Here is an 18599-nt window from a genome sequence, read left to right on the forward strand (position 1 = left end):
GTTCCCATGCCTTAGGCATCCTTGTGGATGAGGAATGGAATTTTCTCAGTGCTACTGAGCACTAGATGTACAGTCTTTTTGAGCCTTTGCTCGCATTTGTAATTTCCTCGTTACAATGAATGAAATGATTCTACCGTTTCGAAAAAAAAAAAATTTCTACTCTAGAATAGAGGGCGTGACAGAAGCAATTATAAGTTTTCTTTATTTCATTTTTTTTGATGCCACACCACCCATATCAGGTGGCAAATTAAGTAATTATAAGTTAACTATTCTCACAAATCTAATTAAAAAAATTGATGATATATATCTTGGTCAAGAAAGTAAAACTGGGAGAAATTTCAATCTCTTTCTTTTGGTCAGAGAAGATGCTTTAATTGTGTCTACAATGTAAAAATAGGCAACTATACAGTTTTGTAGGCACAAATGAATTAGGTTTTAATTTCACAGTTCTTCTAGATTACCTCCAGCAAGAATTAGAGATGATAACCATATATATCCAGCTCCTAATAAGATTCTTCTACCCAAGCCATCAGCTGGAGAAAATCATTAGGTGCTGGATATATATAACAAAAGGTCCTGGGGCTCTTACTCCTGCAACAAGCACATAATAAGCTTTGATTACTTGCTAGGTTACCCAAGCTAATTAAGTCCCTCCAGTATATTGACCAGTGTTTACCCCCACACACACAACAAGGTATAAAGGATAAACCACCGTAGAGTTTTCACTTCTCAAGAAAGCCGAAGACCTACGTCAATCACTTCGTTTGTTTGTCATTTGTCAATAGATTTGTTGAAATGGACAAGTTTCAACAAATTGTAATTATAGTCCCTTGTTTGTTTGGTTTAGACTCAGTCTCGTACCTTACTTATATGTTACTTTTAACACCTATGGTCCTTTATGTTTCGACTGTTTCTTAATTCAATCCAATACATTGAACTTTGACAAATTGTACCTACTATATATATCAAGAAAATCTTATATACATATATTGACATTATATACACTATCACTGTTAAATCCATGATACACGTGTAAAAGTTGAAATTCAAATTCAAATTTTATATAGTTGTCATTTATCCAAAATTGACAGTGTATACATTGTCATGTAAAAAAGATTAATTCATATACATTTGTATGCTCAAATGCTTTAAGGATGAAAGCATGAATTCCATTAGCATAAGTTACTAATTCATTGAAATTAAAGATGAGAAACTACCAATTAATTGTATGTTATGATGCACATGCATTTGTGGAAGATACAAATATGTCCTATAGTTGTATTTTATAAAGATTTGATGGACAAATACATTAAAGATTATACTTCTTACGATATATTATGCAGACAAACAAAGCTATCCTTGCAACAAGGTAATACAATGTATATTTTACATGAGAAGGTAATGCAAGTAAAATAACAATTATACATACTTACACACACAACAATCACACCTAATTCTTTCTCCTCATTTATTGCATGGTAATTCTGTAACTTTTCATTTAGGAACTTTATGCTTTAGTTACCAGATTGAATTTCTTAAGGACTTTTTCGTTAGAGATGATATGTATAATTACTTTAAAGATATTAAGTGAAACAAAACAAAGTAATGAACTAAATCGTAAATAACAAAAACTACAAGGGACCAAATTTACAATTCTTCCTTTTGAACATGACTTTCTTCCTAAGAAGCAAAGAATCTCTTTCACATTTCTGTTTTTTTCCCAACAGCCTCATTTATAAGAAACGGTAGATGTTGATGCAAGCAAGAAAGCTAGCAAGATGATTACTTTTTTTTTTTTTTTTTTTGTCTTCGTTAATTAATATCTCGCCATCTCCGCCACACCAACTCTTCTGTAGTCTACCCCTTAAAGCCTCCCAACACCTCCCCACCCCCCCTCTTTTCCCCCACTCAAACTTGTATATATAGTTACCTGTATATAAGTGTGGCCTTGGGTAAATAAGAAGGTGTCTTTTTCTTGGAAAGTCTTCTTCTTCATCAACTCTTTTTTCTGCATTTATCCCTCAACAGTACTGCTCACACATCACACACACACGCACACACACTGAACATTATGTGTGATTAGACAGGCATATATATGCATATATAGCAGAAAAACGTTCCAATTATATTGGAATAATGGGATTTCTGAAAGATGAAGGCGTGGTTTACAAGCCCGTTGACAGTGTTGATCTTGGCCCTGACAGCAAGGAAGTTTATCTCCGAGCCAATGTTAAAGGTATGCATGAAACATTGAAACCACTTACACTCCATAAACTGTGTGTGTTTGTGTGTGTGCCCGTGAGTGTGTTGTGCTGTGTTTTTTTTTTAATAAAAAAACTCTGTATTTATAATGCTTTTGGGATGTAATTATGACAAATTAAAGAACTGATGAAGGATTTGGTATCTGATTGCTCTTGATTGATGATAAAGATTGATCAAGATAGATGGAATTGACTAGTATGCATGCACGTGCATTGCAAAGGATTGCATTTTCTTTCCTTTAATATAATATGAAATTATGAACTGTGTGGTCCAATGTGAAAAATCCTATAAATGTTAGGGGCAAATTTTTATTTGTAAAAGTATCTCTTTGAAAATTTTCAAGTTTATAAGGGACAAAATAGAATTTTCCTCTTCCTGTCCTCCCTCCCTAACTTTTTCCGTGGTTTTTGGCTGATAATGGGATTAATTATCAAAATTTCCACCTTACGTTGAAATCTGTTCTATTCTTTTTATTTTTATTTTTATTTTTTTGAAAAAAGTCAGTTCTATTTATATAATTATATTGCTGATATATATGGTAATCTCTCAAGCTAATCAAGTGCTAGAAGCAAGTACAATGTTGGGTGGTCCCTTTTTCCAGAGAATGATGGAGCCTCATGACCAAGTTACAACTGGAAAGGAATTAGTTTACCATTTTATTTTTTGTCGAAAATTTGCTGGTTTTTTTTTCTAGGAAAAGAAAAAAGAGAAAACCCTTAATTTTTTTTTCTGTTTTTTTTTTTGGGGAAATAAGTTCTCAATTATTCATCTGCAATGTAACAGAGTTCAAACCTCTTTTTTTTTTTTTAATTAATTGTCACTTGTGTACCTTACGCCTACTCTAATAGAGTTGAATTGAGTCAAGTCATTTTGGAAAAAGGCCTTATACCTTTATTCTTCTGATTGACTTTATATCATTGTGTAGCACCTCGAATGGCTGGCTTTCTAGTTAAAGTTTTTGCTTGGCTCTTGGAGTCGAGAATTTTTGGAGCTCTTATGTTATACATCCTCAAGAGAAACAATCTGATTCATAAGGTATCATTTCTTTTCTTGATTGGTTTTAGTAGCTCAAGTATATAAAAGTGTTAATTTACTGACAAAAAATATTTTGTTGACCGACAAAATAGTAATTAAGTTGACTGAATGGCTAACTTTTTTGAATCTCTATGAAATTCTCCCGCAAATTTTGTCAAGCAAATTATAGTGGACGATTTCCAGTAATCTCATTAATAAATTTCCTTTTTTTTTTATCAAAAACATTGATTATTATTGTATTTTACAATAAATTATGCCGGTCCTTAAAATTTTAAAGCACATCCTAACTCATTAATTCTTAACTTTAGAAGTCGGCCAATTTACAGTGAACAGAATATCATTTTGGTCCATTAAAGTGGACAAAACCTGAAGTGAGAAACTTTAATTTAAAGAAAAGCATATCCAGATACTCAATATTCTTTTTTTCATTATAGTTAATTAGTTTGAAGGCTTTATTGCACCTTCCGCCATATAATTATGGGTGAGTAGCAATTTACCCCGTTTGTGTCCATGAAATATAAAAACTACCCCCGATGACTAAGCGCTTTTAGACATATGTTTTTAAACTCAGACCGGATCGACCAGTCCGATAGGGAACATGCCAAATATCCGGTGCGAGTTATCCTACAAAACCGGATAGATAGAAACTCAGTCAAATTAGGTCAAAAACCGAAAAATCGTAAGAACCAGTTTGGTGTCAAAACATTTTTTAAGGTCAAAGCATTTTTAATATTATGTTTTGATCCCTAAGTTGTTAAAAATTATTAATATACCTCAAATATTTCATATTTTATAAATGTTGCCCTAAAGTTTGGTGTTATTTTTCAATCAAGTCCATAATTTTAATTATAAACTTGTTAATGTTTATTGAATAATATAAATTGCTACTTGATAGTTTTAATTTCTTTGTATTTTCTTGTTAAATATATTTGAAACATCAAATATATATGAATATACCTTTATTAATATTAACATACTCTTAGGTATTTTATATATAATATTTTAATTTTTAAATAATTTTTATTTATGACGTCATCCGATTCAACTCCAATTGAACTCGATCGAACCCATTGACCCCTGATCCCTGAGTTCAACCGAGTCGATGCCCGGTCCAAGTCATAAAACATAGTTTTAGACATTTAACTGTCCAAATGCTTCATTAATGTGTTGGACAAATGTGTCTGCCTTGTATGTTTTTCCATTTAGTCTCACTATCGTTTTCCTTTTCTTCTTTCTTTCCTTTTTTTTTTAACCTTTTTCCTTTTCATTTTTCAATGCCACTAATGCCTTTTATTTTGTCCTAATATGTTTATAAAATTTTGACTTGCTGTCGCTTATCCTCTCATCCTTACTCTCGCTTGTGTCATATCTATTCTGTATACATCACCAGCTATTTTTCTTGTTGAAAACATATGATGCATTAATTGTTAATAAAATATACAAATTGCATAAAGTAATTTACTAATTTATAATAAAAATAATAATTGATTGTTCATAACATAGACATTTGATAAAATATAGGGTTAACCACAAAAACTCCCCCTAAGGTATACCACTTTTGCACTTTAGCCCCTAACATTATTTTTTCTCATTTTATCCCCTAAACTGTTAGTCAATTCTAACATTGTGTGATGGTGATGTCAAAAAGACATTTATACCCCTAAGAACTAACTATAGTAAATTCCCTTAAAGTATAGTTTGTTTTGTGCTTTATCCCCTAACATCATTTTTTTTTATCAATTTGTTTATTTATTATAAACTCCAATATTGGATAACACTCAAAACAATTAATATCTAAAAAAATCAATATTCCTAACATAATAATAAAAAATAATTTTTATATATATGGTTCTAGTTAAATTTCATTTCGTAATTACACCTTTTTTTTTAGATTGAGGAGAATATCTTGCTAATTTGATTCAATAGTGGGAAAAAGCAAACAAAAAATATTATTAAAAAAATTAATATTTGAAAAATATTTTTAAAAATCTAAAAATGATTGGAATATTGTCAGTTTCTCTTTAGAAATGTGTATATAACTAAAATTTTCTTTTAATAGCTATATATTTTTTTTATATAAAAGTATACATTTTTTTTACTGATAATACTAAAAAAGAGAAACATGGTTGATTTGGAGTTCAAAATTTTCAGAGTTTTTCCAGTAATATACCATGCTTAGATGCTATTAAAATTTATTTGAATTGCTAAATTTTTCTAAAAAACTTTTTTATCACATGTATGTTGAGTGGCTCAAAATATTAGAGTTAACTAATGGTTTTAGAGATGAATAGACAAATTAAAAGAAAAATGATATTAGCGAAGAAAATATAAAATAGCTATACTTTAAAGGGGATTTACTATAATTAACCCTTAGGGGTATCAACATCTTTTTGACATTTCTGATATGCAATGTTAGAGTTGACGAACGGTTTAGTAGATAAAGTGAAAAAAATATAACGTTAGGGGATAAGGTGCAAAACTGGTTATACCTTAAGGGGGAGTTTTTATAATTAATCCTAAAATATTTTTACTTCATACGTATATTTAATTTCTTCTACTTGTGATAATTAAATATTGTAACAAGAAAAATAAAAATATACATAAATCATGAAAAAGAAGAAAGAAAGAAGGAAAAATAAGGAAAACTTTCAAGTGAAATATACTACTGAATATTTAATTTCTATTTGTTTTAACAATTAACCCATAATAGGAATTACTTCTATAAATGGGCGTTACTCTTTCATTTCTCATGATGAGTTATCATGATTAACTATTTTTCAGATGAAAATAAGAGCATTTAATTAAGTTTGAAAAGAAAATCTTTATAGGGATAAAGAAGAATGGAAGAAGAAAAATGAAAGTATTTGGTGCCACTGGGTAAACTTGGTTAAGAATTAAGTATCATAGGGTATGATTATCTTTTCGCAATCCCCATACAATGAAAATAAAGTTACATTTTTATTTGTTGGTCATCATGGATAATATGTAATATGTAATTAAGCATATTCTGAATGTTTTCTCTGCAAAATCAATACTGATAGATGCATTGCAAAATTCTCTTTAATTTGGCCAACTTTTTTTTTTTATTATTATTTGGAACCAATCTATTAGCTTAAGAAAGTAAGGTAATTGTCATTGCACTGGAAACTTTTATTTGTGAAGGATATGTCAAGAAAGTGAATAATTATTTGGGCATTGTAAAACCAAAACTCTTGATATGTATGGATTATACACTGAAAAGTGGAAATACTAACTACACACAAGCTGTCTTATTTGTTTAAGGCACAGTGAAAATTCTTGGTTTTCTTGTCTTCTTTTGAATACCCCATTATTTCGAATATATTTGATTTTACCTTAAATACATTCCAATCATCAGTTACTATTTTAAGTTCAATTTATTTCACATACATCATAGTTCATCTCACAACAATGCTACACAATTAGTTTAAAATATTTTTCCTGAGAATATTGGATCCAAACAAAAATTGAATCATTTCGTATTCTTTTCTCATTGTTGGAGATCTCACACCCCTTTCTTTTCTTTTGTAAGTTTGTCAAAATATCTTGCATCACTTTAAACTTTTGAGTAGAAGCATCAGTAAATATAGCCTTATACTAAAAGACTTCTTGTTGCATAGTGGTCCTTTTAGTTAGCTAACACAGGCCAGTATTTTGCAGCTAGTTTCATTTGCGGAGTTGCAAGAATCACCTCTTTTTGTGCCATTGCACCCTCATGAAGGTTGGTACTTACATGCATTTTACTTTGCATTGGAATTAGTCCTTTAAGATAGAAGAAATGTATATGTCAAGAAATACTGAAAGTGATATGCAATGGTTCCATTGCCCGTTAGTATTTAGTCTGGTTTTGTTACTTTCGTGTCTATCACAAGTGACAAAATTAGGGGGAATAAGGAGTATGTATACCTGTACACATAGAAACCCTGAAAAGCTCTTTTTTGTATCCTCTAATCATTCCAATTTTCGTGGTCACAGTTATTTGTTTGAAAGGATGTGTACTTTTCACATTAAACTGAAAGAAGCTGTATGCTTGACTCTGAATGCAAACTTTTCTGGCAGGGCATGGTGAAGAAGAAAAATGCACCAAGCCTGATCATCTTTCTCCTGTGGAACAAGTTCAATTGGCTACTGATTGTCTTCAAACTTCAGAGGAAATGAATAAAATTAATCCAAAACTTAGTTTTCAACGCTGGACAATACTGGATTATTCAAGAAGATATATGTCTCAAGAAGTAACTCCTGTCATGGTATTATTGGATCATCCTTTTCACAACTGTCAATATGAATTTCTTGTATAGTCAGTCAGAAAAACAAATCTCAAGTCCATTTTCTCTGTCTCTAATTTTACTCCAGCATTCTTCTTAATTGTCATCATGTATATAATACTCATCCGTTCAATTCTAGGTAATTCATTGTTTCTTTCTTTCAGGTAGCAAAGAAGTTTATAGCAGCTGTGATTGAATCATCCAAGCCTTTACGACCTATGTCATTCTTTATTGATTTCAATCCTGAAGATATATTACAACAAGCTACCGAATCAACTCATCGGTATGAACGAGGTATGCATTCTTGTCTGTATTCGAAAGGTGAACATGGTTTATTGCCACATATTGCAATGTCTTGATGTCTTCAGAGTTTCAAGGATTGCAGATTTTTATGCAGTAGGAAAATTGACTGGCTGGAATCCAGAAAAGATGTTTCTGTCCATTGTTAATTAATATCAGGATTATATCAAAGTTCTTGTACTGTAACCGTGTAGTTCAATTTTTATTTTCTTGACAAAATTGTTCGCCTTTACAGAAATTTCAGTTATACAAGTAAGCACTGCCACAGACTTATGCACCGAAGTTTAAAAATTAACAATTTTGTTCTAATCAAACTTTTTCTGTTTCAACACCTTATGCTTTCACTGCATTTTTGTTTTGGCAATAATTTTCATCATAGCAGAAGCCCCTTTGGATGAGCAGCTAAATATATATTCTGATTGAGTCTTTCACTAATGAAATCTGGTATAACTGGTTAGAATTGTCAGGCAAATTTCCTTATGATACTAATTTCAAACTACAATATCATTTGGTGATTATACAGGTTATCGGATCCTTCATTTCTGCAGAAAAATTGAGCATAAGAAGCTTTGTTACATACTCTTACTGTTCATGATTTGTAAAACTGGTTCATTGATTTGAATGTATGAGTACTGAAACAAAGTCCTGTCTTTGAATTTTTGGTAAATTTTACCTTTTTATTGCGAGTAACTTCTGTTTCAGGTGAGCCAATATCTGTTCTAGATGGAGTTCTGATTGCCATTAAAGATGAAATAGATTGTCTACCATATCCAACCACAGGTTTGTCTTGTCTCCGCATCTGACTTTTAACCATTAGAGAAATGTTATAAACTTTATTCCTGAAAATTATGATTGAATGAGCATTACTTAAGCTTTCATTTCATTGACAAAATGGCCCTTATAGGAGGTACAAAGTGGCTGCACAAAGTAAGACCGTGCATTGAAGATGCCTGCTGTGTTAAACGCCTAAGGTCATGTGGTGCCATTCTGGTCGGGAAAACAAACATGCATGAGCTTGGAGCTGGAACCAGTGGGATAAATCCTCATTATGGGTAAGTACAAAATCCCATATTTCACTCATTATAGAAATCTGGCTTTACTTGTTTTAGTTGTTACCTTGAATCAATATTGATTTTCTTGATTGATAAAAATAGTCTTCCTTTTTTCCTTTTTGAAATTAGGAAATTTGCTGATTTTGTATGATTGATATAGGACAACACGAAATCCATATGACAGCAGCAGAATTGCTGGTGGTTCTTCTAGTGGATCTGCTGCTGTGGTATGTGCAGGACTATGCCCTGTTGCTCTTGGTGTTGATGGAGGAGGTAAAACTTGATCATGTTCTACTTCTCTTTTTTCTTACTAAAAATTACTATAGGTATCCACAATTTTAACAATCCAACTGCCTGAAGATTTGAAATAAGACGCCATTAGATACTAGCCATATCTAATCAAATTTAAGCAGCAATTATCTATTCGGCTCTTACTAGTTTTTACGATGCTAAGTTGTCCTACTTGTAGCTTGGCGCACTTCTTAAGATAGAAAATTTTGTAAAAATGAAAGATCCCAACAAAGGCATGGTCAACTTAAAACGTTGAAAAGGGGAAATCAAAAATACCTATTGGTTCTAGAGCCTGCTTCAGCTAATACTACCTGTTCCACACTAGACTTATGTGTAAGCGCAAAGAAAAGCTAAAAAACCAAGTAAAGGTTTCCTGGGAACAGTAGACTATTGATATCAAGAAAATGCAGTTGATTATGGCCCTCAAAATGTGAACCATCTTGAATATTCAAAAATGGTGCTAAGTGGCTCTAAAGTATTAACTCTTAAGAACCAAATATCCTAGCAATATGATCAGGATAGAAAAAATGTTTGAAATAATTAAAACCATCAACTATTTCATTATTCCCATGACATTGTAATATCAATAGAGACTTTACCAGTATCAAGTCTATAGCCTTGTGTTTCTGCCAATATTTATTCAGATGCCCATGGTGCAAATCTTAACTCGCTTATTTAAGCTGTATCAACACTTTTAGAGTTGATTTGTTGAATCCTTTCCTCAATTAGATTCTCTCTGATGTCACCCTTAGCAGTCCAGATTGCTCCATTGCATTCTGCTTTTGATGTTCTTATCCTCTACTTTGAACACTAGATATTATTTTACAGTCTCGTGAACCAGCAAACGTCATGCTCTTTTGTTTGAATAGATCATTTTCTTTGCTGTATGAAAAAGAACCAGTATATATATGTGTTTCACACCATAGATATTCTCTATCTGTGTCAAATGAGTTGCTAAGAAGGGAAGACATCAAAATTCAATGAATTTCATCTTATGTTCTACCTTGCTTTAGCCACATCTTGTAGTGATTCAACTTTCACATCATTGTAGAAAATGTTACTGGTATGGAGATTAATCATTTCTTCTTTTGTTCCAGTTTTTGTGGGAACTGAAATTTTATGTTTTTCATTCCAATTGTATACAGTTTATTATTACATCAGTCTGTTTGTTTGTCATCTGTCTCAGAATGTTCTTCTTCTTTTTGAAATTAATGTAAGTTTTTGTGCCACTTTCTCTGCTTGATTAGGATCCGTACGAATGCCGGCTGCTCTCTGCGGTGTTGTTGGTCTCAAGCCAACATTTGGACGTATACCACACTCGGGGTATTTTCTATTTATCATATCTGTTGACCTCATCAATTTCTCAGAAAATTTGGTTTCATGATAGTTGATCCAAAATGTGATTTCAGTGTTCTCCCTCTGAACTGGACAGTTGGGATGGTTGGGATACTAACTGGTACAATTGAAGATGCACTTATAGTGTTAGTAATCTTAATCTCCTCTTTCCAAGTCAGATTACATTCACTCCCATGAACACTTTCTTTTTTTTTTAAATGACTTTGAATGCCAATTTACAATTTCCAGGTATGGAGCTATCAGTGGCCCAATATCATCAGATCAATCTGCTCAAGTAATGGTATGTGGAGATATTACTTCACATTCAGATGCGGAGGTTAAGCTCTGCATTGTTTTCTGATTCGCAACAAGTTTGTTAATTCAGCAAAACAAGTGACCATTTGATGGACAATTTAGTCAGATCAACTGAATTTTGACCTTTTTGGTTCTTCTTTCTTTTGGAGAATGTACCAGCCTAAAGTATACTTTCCATTACTTAAGGCACCAGAGAGCAGATCTGACATCAAACTGGCAAAATATGGAGAGGTTTGTTTTCCACAAATTTTATTAACAGTAGATCATTTTTTTTTCTGTCTTAAGGTGGATGTTACTTTTATAAATTATCTTCCACATCCAGAAGTCATGATTAATTGCTTATGTTATTACTCATGGTTTCTTGATTTAGTGGTTCAATGACTGCACTGATGACATAAGAGTCTGCTGTTCAAAAGCTTTGGACAAATTATTTGATCTCTATGGTTGGAAGGTATTGATAAAGCACTGCTCTTTACATGAATAAGTGTGTGTGTTTATTATGCTTGCATGTAAAGGCGCTCAATCTTTCATACTCTACATTATCTTTCTTCCAAAGACTTCTACAAATGATTCCAATGTATCCCAAATGAAATCATAGATGAAGAGTTGATATATCATAAAGCCACTACTGTTTTCTTTATATTTGATCATATTAATTTCAGAGTTTAAATGCTAGCTTCCTGACATATTCAAGCTTTCTTCTCTGCCAGACGATAGAGGTTACCATGCCAGAGATAGAGGTGATGCGTCTAGCACATTACTTGACCATTGGCTCTGAATGTAGTACTTCAATTGCTTGTCATCTGGAAAAGTTGTACGTATTTTCAATTATTAATATGCCATTTGTATCACTACCCATTTGATATAATGCTAAATATGCAAGGCTGACTTTTGGGATCAATCCTATCAGGGATATGGCAGAATTGGGATGGGATGCTAGGGTAGCACTTTCCGTCTATGGTGCCTTCAACAGCAGGGAGTACTTGAACGCCCAGATGATTAGGTAATCCAACTTTACTGTTTAAATCTAAATTGGATGATAACTGTTATTCATATCATCAAAATTGTTTAATAATAGATGAGCATAATACCAAAATTTTTTAGACTCATTGTGAAGATTTATGCTTCTTAATCTATCAAAATCCTGAAAAGCTAATAGGCATGTTTTGTGTCAGCTTCCTTCCTACGGTATCAAGGTCTTTAGTGGGTGCAAAAATGTATCTGCAGTAGACTCAGATATTGAGGATAAGCAGTTGAACTAACTTAAGCAATCCCCTGTTGCTAGCTCTTCTTGTTTTGTTGGTGGTGTTGGTCCCGTGATGGTTGATAAAGCAATTTGAAGCATTGTGTAACTTATAGCAAGACTATGTTCTAGTGATTGTTTAGTTGATCAAATAAACAAGGTTAAATTTTTTGAATTATAGAAAGCAAATTTGGTTAACATCAAATAGATCCTAGTAGTCAGATTATACAAAGGTAACTAAATGGAAGGAAGACTAGTTATAAAATCCAAATCAATCATTCTCTTGGGGTGTGACTGACTGATACTTGAATAGCATATCATATGGAGCATGAAACAGTTCATATTGTTTTAGCTTTTTTGGAATAATTTGAACTGTGGATTTCAAACAATATTGCTTTTCCAGACAGATTCAATCAGGAAAACAATTGGAACACACTCTGCACTTTATGTTAAAGCAAATCACTCCATTACTATAGATTTCATAACTAAAGCCAAGAGATATAAATTTATAGAACTACTCTATACAGGGTTTATATTGTAAGTATGAAGAACTACTCTGACCTAAAAAAATGTTAAATACAAAGATGTCTGTGGATTAAATGTCAGTTGGCAGCTAAGAGGAACTATATATACATTATACATTGCAGTGCATCTTGAATCAGCTAAGTGAATATGCTTCCCAGGAGTGCCATTTAAGTTTCTCAGGGAAAGAGTGTATTTATTCTTGTCCAATACAGTGGAAAGCATTGAACCATGCACTGGAAATGCTATGGTTATGCCCACACAAGTTATTTATGTTCATTCTATGAAAGCATTGTATACCTCATCTAGCTCAACTTGATCACAACTCGTTGCCTGAAAAACAAATGAAATAATGTCAACGCAGTAGTTCTCTGTTCGAAGTACAGTTCAGATCAACTGCATGTAGTTTTATTTTTATTTTTTCACAAAATCAATTCTAGAGTGATGAAATATCATTGATGTCGTCTTCCTCAAGATAAGGAACATGATTTCTTAAGTGCTCTAATCATGTGGTTGTAAAGTGGCGTACAGTAAATGTGATAACTAGCCTTGCTGAATGTAGATTTGAAGGCTTGCCATGAATTTATACTGTGATCTTGTTCAGCAGCTTGTGCAGTAAAAAATCATAAATACCTTTGCCTGTTCATTGAGTGTATTTGATCCCTCTTCTTCTTTCACATGCCATCTATCCTCAAGATAAAATCCCATTTTTCTATCTAGACTAAACCTTTTCAGTTTCTTGCGAACCATGTGCTCCTGGATAACTCTGTGGTACTTACCTGCTTCCATCTGTCGTTGTGCCGTATTAGAGATTGTCTTCAGAGAAGCCCAAACACATTAGACTACCAGACTAATGATTTAACAGTCTGGAAACTTCTGCCATCTTTCAAAATTTACTTGACAAATGAAATTGGCGGCAGAGTTACACCATTTGGATCCCGTTGCTAGGTAGGCATTTCACAATATTTGACCTACAAGATATCAGACAATAGGCTCTATTTGTTGCAGATAACATGGTGCAGTGAAACTATTGCCCACAATCTTTGGAAAATGTCGGATGTATATTTTTTTCCCTTTATTGAAACATGCTTACCCTATAAATCACACTGGAAAGGAGGAAAATGGACACATAAGATTAACGCAGTAAATTGAAGTGTACTTGGAAAAATCATGGACTCTGACAAATCCTCAACATGTTGACACAGATTTTGACCTTTTGTTCTTTTAGGTGTAAACTACGCTTTCCACTACATTATTCTTGGTTGAACCTATGAAATCCTTTTAAGGACTTCTTCTTGAGGATTTCAGTTTGTTCCCACTTCCCAATTCAGTCTTGTTCTTAAAACTAGTCTCTTTTAGGCTATTTGCTCTTGCCCGTGCTCTTTCATAACCTAGAGGTATCCACTCCTGTCAAGGAGCTTACCTTGTTCCTTCCTGGACTAGTGTTTCTTGTGGTACATAAACAAGCTTGTCACTGGATAATGCTTTGTTAGACAGATCAGGAAATGTAGAGTCAAACCTCTAATTGACATATTTATTCACCTTATAAAGCTTTAATTTTAGGTGAACCTTGAATTCAACTAAAATGTAAGTCCCTTTACTGTACTTTAATTTTCTCCCCAATAGGATTCGTCTAGTTCTTAGGACCTATTCCTTCTTGTTTGCTGGAGTTTCAGAATAATTCATCTGCCTTTCACCATGTAGCAAGAGATCTATGTTTGTAACATTTAGGTAAAATTTTTGCTCAGGCTCCCATGGGAAAAAAGCGGTAGCCCATGATAATGGATACTTGCGGGTGACTATTTAAAGTATTTGTACTGAATTGTCTTTCACTATCTACAGGAACCGGCAGCTGCAGTTTTACATGAAAATATTTGCCAAGGCAGATGTCATAGTTACCCCGACAACTGGGTACATTTTTCATTTGAAAAGAAGCTATGCTCTTTTTTGTTTCTGAGCAGCTAATAATGCAGATATAAAACAAGAAGTTTTTATGCTAAAATTCTTATGACTTCCATATAATCTATGTACATGTCCATTCATCTGGCAGTGTAACAGCATATCCAATAAAGGATGATGCTTTGAAGACTGGAGAGTTGGATTACATAAATGGAGGTTTGAAGTGACTGACTTGCACTTGAATCCAATTTCTTTGTTATGTTTCTTTATTTGATCATCCATTTTGCATTCTTACTACTGTAATAGGCATGAATTGGCTAATTTTCTATCCAAAAAAGAAAAGGGGGCAGAAATCTTATCTTGGACTTTTATCATTTCAGCTGCACTAGTTCGATATCAGATAGCAGGGAACTTTTTGGGATTGCCGGCAGTGACTGTTCCAGTATGTATTGAAATGTTTTTTCGTGCTATCATTCCAAATTCGTCAATTCTTCTTTGTAGGCATTTCAACAGAGTATCTTTGTATAGGTTGGATATGATAAATCAGGATTGCCAATTGGTCTTCAATTCATCGGGAAGCCATGGTCCGAATCTCTGTTAATCCATGTAGCCTTCGCAATGCAAGTAAGATTTCATTCTTATTTTGGTCTAGCATAATGTTGATAAACATTTTGAGCTAAGTTACTTGTGCAAATCGCCGCTCTCTATTTGACGTTTTAAATTCTATTCGTAATTTTCTTGTTTAATAACAGACAATGAATGGTTTACTGCCCCTTGAATGTTCATTTACTGGAAGTTATGCTCTTTGTAATCATGTGAGACTTTTATTGGTTTTCAGGCACCATGCATATCAGATTACAGAAGGCCAGAAATTTTCTATGATTTGCTAAGCAAGGATTAAGTCATTGACAGAATTCTACATGTACTGGCCTTCTCATTTCCAGGAGATTAAAGAAGTATTACCAAGATAAAAGCAGTAAAGGACAGGTTAATTAGCATCCATCTCTTCTAGAGTAAAGGACAGATAAATCAATGTTCTTTGGTATGGCTGTGATATGCATTTATTGTGTCCTGTTTTTATACATTTCCAAGTCTTTTTTCTTACATGTAATGGTACTTTTTGTCACTGTTTTGAAGTATGTCTATCAAATGTTTATCTTAAAACTGAATGGTAATGCGTACTTTATTGAATGGAATTGTGCACTTTAATAAGCAGCAATGTGCATTAACCAATTAGTGATTATAGGGGCTTCATTGTTATAAATTCATAATCTTAGAATGTATTATAAGGTGGCTTAAAGGCAATGATTTTCAGAAGAAATTATTAAATCACTAGCCATTTGGATTCATAAAATAAGAATAATAATGGAGTGTCTGAAGCTAAATATGGAGTTCTAATGTCAGTGGCTCATTCTAATTCACCTATTTTCCTCATTTCAAATTCCTAAAACTTGTTAGTTTCAAAAACTCATTTTCCCCAAAAATCCCAATTTCGAGGTTTACTTGAAGATGCATAATGCTCAAGTTCAACAGCCTAATTCCAGTGGGCGATGAAAGACTTGTTCCTTAAAAATTATAAATAGAGAAAAAGAATTTTGAATCAAAATAGAAAAAAAGAAAGAACCCAAATTAGATACCCACTCACTTGTCTCACTTGTCTAGTGCTCACATATTGTCTATGAGGGCAATCATATTAGAGTTCTTGGTCGAAATTTTGGAGATTTCACCCTTATGAATAATATATGCAATAAGTTTTTTTTTTTGATAAAAGCAAATTTCATTGATAGATTGCTAAAAATCATCCAACACGATTTAAACATACTCTAAAAATTACAGATATGCAATTTTACAGATACAATAAATCTAAAAAATTATCAACAGATTTGAAAAATACAAGAAATTTCACAATTGTCTTCTAATAGATAAATCACTGTAGTTACCTTCTGTATATGTTGCAATCGGCAGATGTGTTAATCAATGGTTTTAAACCCTAATAATAATGATGAGATCTGTCAAAATAATAGACTCAAGATCCAAAAAAATATTCAGATCTAAGAACCAGATTTGAAATAAATTTTGATCTAACAATAAAATAAGAAAAAAGAATAAAACTCCATAAGAATCACTAAAAGAATAGAAAATACTCACTAGGAATCATAGGAGAAATAGAAAACTCTCGTTAATAAAAATTTGGAGAGACTATTAGAAAAACAAAACAAACGAAATTCATGGGAGGGAAACCATGGTGTGATCTCCCTACCTAAGGGAAGACCTTTGAAAAAAAGGAGAAGGAACAGAGAAAAGTTGGAGAAGAGGAGTGATAAATTAAGAGAAGAGGAAGAGTTGAATATCCTTAACAGTGAACTTTCGAATATTTGAGCACTTAATTGACTTGGAAGTTGCACATCTATTGGCATTTGATCACAAAAAAAAAAGCCAATTTCAAAACCAAAAATAAGTTTTGCTACGTTGTCAATGCAACTAAGTTGACTTATTAGAAAATTTAAGGATTAATTTTAAAAACCTCGCTTAATCTGAGGTCTCTGACCTGCCTTGAAAATTTGAAAATATTACCGATCTCTCTTATTTCTAGTTTTTTTTTTTATAATAATTCAAATTAAGTTAGGAAAAGCAACATTAAAATTATTTTGAGGAATGAGAAGATTGTTTATTCCAAAATTGCCCCTTTAGATTTACACTAGGGTTGTATTGGTACAAACTACAAAAATTTGGATATTGATAAAAGGTAGAAAACAACGATCAAACTTTTGTCATACTCTGCAATTTATCAGGCATCGAACTAATATATTTCACTTGTGGGCCATTATTCCACATTTTTCGTAAAAGCAATTTAGTTATACTGAGAGGTTAAATTATTGTTACTTTATTATTAAAGGCCTAAACTGCTTTAGTCAAAACCCTTTCATAATAATCCTAAGGCGTGAGGCTAGAATAGTCATTTTGCCACGGCCGATGTATGCAACGGGTTCCAAATGCTGACAATGGGAGGTAATTAATATTTTCAGAACTTCAGAGATGGTTAGTGACATTTTAAAACTTTGGGGGAGTATCCAAAAAATTTAATCAATTATGGATCATCTTGGTTTTCATTCTTACTTCGTAAATATATGTGCTTACATTTTTTTTCCCTTTTGTGACCATCAAGTTAGGAATAAATATTTCACGAATTGAAGTATATCTTCATTAATCTCATACCAAGATCCAAATCTGAATCAACTTAGACTTGAGAGGTAGTTCCTGATAAAAATTCTACTAAAAAAATCCATATTTGTGCAGCTTTAGCCCCATTGTTCTCAAGGTCTCAAGAAAATGAAATCTCACATGCCCGAGACGCTCTAGCAATGTTGGATATTTGTTCGATTGTCTTGCTCTAAGAAGCTTCCATGTAGTGATCACTCGCTTTACATGTGTCCACGGATTTCAGGGATTGGTCATTTCTTCAAGAAATACTTGGTACAAGGCTCGATGGGATTGTGTTTTGTACAGTTCTGTCCGATTGTTATTTTTTGGTGTATAAATATTATAATGTTGTATAAATATATGTCAAGTATTTTATTTTATGTACATCATTTTTACTCTAAATACAATAATGTAATATAATTGTACGTCAAATAATATAAAAGATACAATCTCGGACTGAACCAAATGAAACCCAACCACACTGATAATCTTTTTCCAAATAGTTGATCATGTCAACTTCAACTTCCAGGCCTCGAAATTGTTCGAAGGAAATTGAAATGAGGCACGATGACAAGCATTTGAGCAACATTTTAGGTTCACTCCAGGTGCTGACCAAATCTGAGCTCACATTAGATTCCCTACTGCTGATGCATAAGGAATCTTTTGTATTTTCTTTTCTTTAAAAACATTCTTAGGATATTGGTCAAGACTAAACTCATCTCCTTCAGTCACATGATTTGTAACTTTATATGTCATTTTTTTAAGAGTATTTTTTATTTAACCCTTTTGTGATAGTTTCAAAAGACCCCGAAATCAATCCTGGTGTGTCTGTATGTCTAAAACAAAAAATGTATTACCAAA

The 18599-nt window shown here is 32.6% G+C and overlaps 1 protein-coding gene across 3 annotated transcripts; it reads left to right on the forward strand.

The window, feature by feature from the left end:
- Positions 1-1854: 1854 nt before the first annotated feature.
- LOC113701805 (fatty acid amide hydrolase) lies at positions 1855-17968 on the forward strand. 3 transcript variants are annotated; one of them, XR_003451011.2, is made up of 21 exons: positions 1984-2236; positions 3188-3297; positions 6976-7036; positions 7375-7562; positions 7745-7874; positions 8583-8660; positions 8785-8932; positions 9093-9205; positions 10471-10546; positions 10633-10704; positions 10808-10895; positions 11033-11104; positions 11244-11324; positions 11584-11687; positions 11784-11876; positions 14481-14549; positions 14689-14753; positions 14918-14979; positions 15066-15161; positions 15376-15524; positions 17835-17968. XR_003451011.2 is itself a non-coding variant. In XM_027222617.2 (20 exons), the coding sequence occupies exons 1-20, from the start codon at positions 2137-2139 to the stop codon at positions 15436-15438; spliced, it is 1833 nt and encodes a 610-aa protein (XP_027078418.1). In that variant the 5' UTR covers positions 1855-2136; the 3' UTR covers positions 15439-15701. The 3 variants fall into 3 exon arrangements, 2 of the variants coding, with proteins under 2 accessions (XP_027078418.1, XP_027078416.1); XM_027222617.2 differs by lacking the exon at positions 17835-17968 and having other exon boundaries at positions 1855-2236; positions 10808-10859; positions 15376-15701; XM_027222615.2 differs by lacking the exon at positions 17835-17968 and having other exon boundaries at positions 15376-15701.
- Positions 17969-18599: the final 631 nt, after the last annotated feature.

Source organism: Coffea arabica, chromosome 7e (assembly GCF_036785885.1).
Source record: "Coffea arabica cultivar ET-39 chromosome 7e, Coffea Arabica ET-39 HiFi, whole genome shotgun sequence".
NCBI lineage: Eukaryota > Viridiplantae > Streptophyta > Magnoliopsida > Gentianales > Rubiaceae > Coffea > Coffea arabica.